General features: G+C 40.3%; 1 protein-coding gene across 1 annotated transcript; it reads left to right on the top strand.

Annotated features, from left to right (window-relative positions):
- Positions 1-320: 320 nt before the first annotated feature.
- On the top strand, positions 321-3,046 carry LOC147621285 (reticulon-like protein B2). The gene is made up of 5 exons (XM_086824530.1): positions 321-694; positions 1,719-1,899; positions 2,022-2,163; positions 2,299-2,368; positions 2,467-3,046. The coding sequence occupies exons 1-5, from the start codon at positions 484-486 to the stop codon at positions 2,634-2,636; spliced, it is 774 nt and encodes a 257-aa protein (XP_086680656.1). The 5' UTR covers positions 321-483; the 3' UTR covers positions 2,637-3,046.
- Positions 3,047-3,981: the final 935 nt, after the last annotated feature.

Genomic DNA, 3,981 nt, shown 5'->3' with positions numbered 1-3,981 from the left:
TGTGTGTGTGAGAGGGTTGTGTGTGAGCATGTGCACGTGACAGAGACAGAGAAAGAATGCATGTGGGGAGTCACACATAGACAGATGCAATACAGATGGACACACACATACACACGTACAGACTTTTTTTTTAAAGAGTCAAAAATATACACACGTACAGGCAAATACACACAGGGCTATACAAACACACACAGAGGCGGTAGGTCACCTACTTCTTGTGGAAAATGAAATTGACCTTGAAAATGCGAGGCGGCTAATTTGAAAATTGAAAGGCGTTCCAAAAATGGGCGGCAGGATGAGAGCAGATCGACGGTGGAAGCAAGACGCCAGGACGGATGTCCCGTTGAGAAACCCGCCATTAATTCCAACCAGAACCCTAAATCGAAGCTCTCATCTCTCTCTCTCTCCGTCTGTCTGTCTCTCGTGTTGCCGCCGACATTCTCTCTGTGTTTTTTTCATCTCTGCGCTTCCTCATCAACAGGTATGTTGGGCGATAGGTCTTCTTCCGCTTCTGCGGCAGCCATTCTCAACAGCGTTCTGGAGAATATCAAGAACCTGCCAGCTTCCACCGAGTCGCTCTTCCCCCCTTCTGCTTCTGCTTTTGCTTCCGAGCCCTCTGCGAGCTCCGGCATTGACTATGGCCGCGTCTTCGGGCGCAAGAAGCCCGTCCACGACTTTCTCGGAGGAGGCCACTGTATGCACTTCAAGATTCTCTCTTTCTCTGCTTTCTGTGGTGCATTTCACTTCGATTTAGGGCTTTGTGTGATTTGTCACATTGCGCCTTTCCTTTTTTATTCATGCGGGGTCTGCGAAGCTACCTTTGTCAGAGCTTCTTGTGTCGCTGTGGAGCTTTGAGTGGTGCTTCAAAGTTGCTGCAATTGTGTAGCGGGTTTTGCTGTGTTGCTGTCTGTCTCTATCTTGCAATTAGATTTGTTATAGTTTCCCGTGGACCTTTCCCAGTGATTTGTCAGGGTTTTATGATTTTTCCGGTTTCAGTCGTGAAGGTGGTTATCTTCGGGGATGCTGACCTGGACTCAAACCCTTAAACCTGTTTGTTGTGATCGAGGGGTCGTAAAAGATTTGTATTGGGTTGGTCCAGGCAGTCCTTCAAATGAGCTTTTTGCTTGCATCTCAAGCCTAAATGCATCTGTATCTTGCTTTGTTTTCTCTGATGATTCTGGACTTTACTTGCTGAGTCCATTAGCTCTGAAATAACCTGCATTTCAATAGTGGGTAGTCTGGTTTAGGTGTCTACAGAAATCTGTACCTGCAATGGCGTAGCAGACCTTGCCACATGGAGAAATGGACAACCCAGTGTGCTCTGTATCTCCAGTGGTATATGGACCGCATGTGTACCTATTTGAGTTGCAACGGGAAGGGAGAGTGTGCTGAGAACTAGGTGTGATATCAGGTGTTGGCATGGTTATTATATTCTAAGCTGAGGGCTTTTCTTGTTTGTGAATGCTGGTGATGGCACTCAATTTTTACTTGCTTGTGATGTCTTGCCATCTTGTGTTTCCATTATTTCTGCGTTTTGATTGAATGCAACCGACCTGTGTGGGCTCTTGATGATGATTTCCTCAAAACTGTTGTGTTTAGTGTGTAGATCTGCTGGTGCTGGTCTTTGTGTTTGCGTGCACGTGCGTGCGTGCGTGTGTAGGTGCATGTGCATGTGCATGTGAGTCAAACCATGATTGATATTTGAGTGGTACTTTCAGCTGCTGATGTCCTGCTATGGAGAAGGAAGCACCTCTCTGCAGGATTTTTGGCTGGGTCAACAGTAATCTGGGTGCTGTTTGAGTGGATTGGCTACCATTTCATCTCGTTGATCTCGCTTCTTCTACTGATAGTTGTGGTGATTCTTTTTGCCTGGTCAAATGGAGCGGCCTTTCTTAACAGGTTAGTGTATCTTGGTGTGCAGATTAACAGTTCATTGCTTGGGCTTGCCACTCTTTCAGGTTTGTCATTTGTAGGTTGAAAGGCTGATGTTTGATATGCTTCCCATTTGAAAATTGCTCCAGAGTACCCCCTCCAGTTCCAAAGCTTGAGTTGTCTGACGAGATAGTGCTGAAGGTTGCCAAGACTCTCAAAATTGAGATCAACAAAATGCTGGCCATTCTTCATGAGATAGCGATTGGAAAAGATGTTAAACGGTTTGCCCAGGTAAGCCATGGGCGTTTTTCTTTGAGTTCTGTCTCTATTCCAGTGATTTGTGTCTTTTTTTGAGTAACTGGTTAAAGTCCAGCTTTGTGCCACACTCTTGAACTTCAACAGCAGTAACAGTGCCTGTGTTTGCAGCTTGTTGGTGCTCTTTCTTTGCTGGTATTGTTTGGAGGCTGGTTTCACTTTCTGACTTTGTTTTACCTTGGTAGGATCCTCTTCAGAATGTTGTTTTTGGTTCATGTCTCTAGGAAGCTGTGTCCTGTGTTGAGTTTTTTACAAGGGTGTGGTTTTTTCTCTTCTCAGCAATTGTTGCAGCACACACTCTCCCTATCCTGTATGAGAAAAATGAGGATGCCATTGATCGATTTGCCCAGAAAGCTATGAATGAACTGAACAACCAGTTCAAGAAAGTGGAAGCCTCAGTGCTGAACAGAATTCCACGGGGCCCAGCAGTGCAGAAGAAGTCAGAATAGATATGTATGAGGGAAGCTTGTGAAAGCGATTTTGGCTAGTTATCTTGGTCTGTTCAAATTTTGCTTGAAGGCAGCAACTAGAGGTCCATCTTTTTGCCTGTACTTAAATGGACATATCCTTCCATCCTCCAACCCAGCATCCCTCAGAGTCTGTTGAATTTTTGTAGTCAGGGTGGGGTTGTTTATCTGCCTGAAAAGGGGATTGGGTAGGTAATGTAAATGGATGGAGTTTTGGTTAGATATGCTGTATATGACCTAGCATCTCAGAAAAATGGCTTTGGCATACACCTGCAGCCCTGCAGATGGTATATTTAGAGTGCTCCCTGTAACAATGAATTATAAACCACCTACTCTCTTCTTTGTAGAGTTTATATCGAATGCTAAACGAGGGCAATGGCTCTTTATCTCTACATTTCTATAATATATTTTGTCGATGAGTATGTAGTACATATACATATATTTTGTACATATTATGTATAAAATTTGTATATCATATTCAATTATAATCTTAAGTCTTAATGTGAAAATTAATATGTAGATCTTTCAATTTTATAATACAACTATTAAAATAGCTTAAATTTTCGTATACATCTTTCTCTATACATTAATCATATATTACTTAAAGAAACTCAAATGGTTTTCTCTCAAGTTAAATGTTTACAGTGAGAAATCTGCATGCCACACATGCTTTATATAATTTCCAAGGTTTTTCAAAGCTACGCTTTTTTGACTTTACATAATTGGAGCAAGGGTGGCTTTGATATTATCAACGATCTAGTTTACTATAAGCTTTAATCTATTTATCTATTAACCATGGACAACTAAGGAACAAGATATTTTAATAATTTTAATATATAATTAGTATATTAAAACTAAAGGCTAAATGAGGGCCTCTTAATGTTGGACTTGGTTATTTGTAATAAACTTAATTAATATCATTGTTAGGATCTACAATAAAATTTAAATAACAATTTTAAGTTTCAAATCTTGATTTTAACTCAATATGTGAAGTATAATTTATTGTTTTGACTATGAACATGATTATAATTTGATAAATACATTTGAAAAAGTAATGTCTAATTGAGCAACTTGTTAGAGCTTGGTTTAGGTTTTTACACTTTAGGTTATAGTAGGTCCTCTATTTTGGGCATACCTCTCAATATTGAATAAAACAATCTTTTATATTAAAATGATGAAATGTGCTTAATGGAATCATTTGTCATATTAGTGCTTCAAGATGTAATAAAGAATAAGCTGTAATTGAGATTATTCTTGGATTTGGTCTTTTGGTTTCATGTTTAGAAAAACTAATGGTCTTGATTGATATCTGTGTAGTAGTAGTACA

Source organism: Cibotium barometz, chromosome 30 (assembly GCF_041138505.1).
Source record: "Cibotium barometz isolate CiBa-2024 chromosome 30, ASM4113850v1, whole genome shotgun sequence".
NCBI lineage: Eukaryota > Viridiplantae > Streptophyta > Polypodiopsida > Cyatheales > Cibotiaceae > Cibotium > Cibotium barometz.
Note: the sequence above shows the minus strand (reverse complement) of the source record. Positions and strands in the feature narration are given on the sequence as shown.

Bases quoted from the DNA above. Each gene is read 5' to 3' on its own strand.
- LOC147621285 (XM_086824530.1), top strand. From the start codon at position 484: ATGTTGGGCGATAGGTCTTCTTCCGCTTCTGCGGCAGCCATTCTCAAC. The intron at 695-1,718 runs GTATGCACTTCA...TGGTACTTTCAG, and splicing joins CTTTCTCGGAGGAGGCCACT to CTGCTGATGTCCTGCTATGG. The intron at 2,164-2,298 runs GTAAGCCATGGG...CTGTGTTTGCAG, and splicing joins ATGTTAAACGGTTTGCCCAG to CTTGTTGGTGCTCTTTCTTT.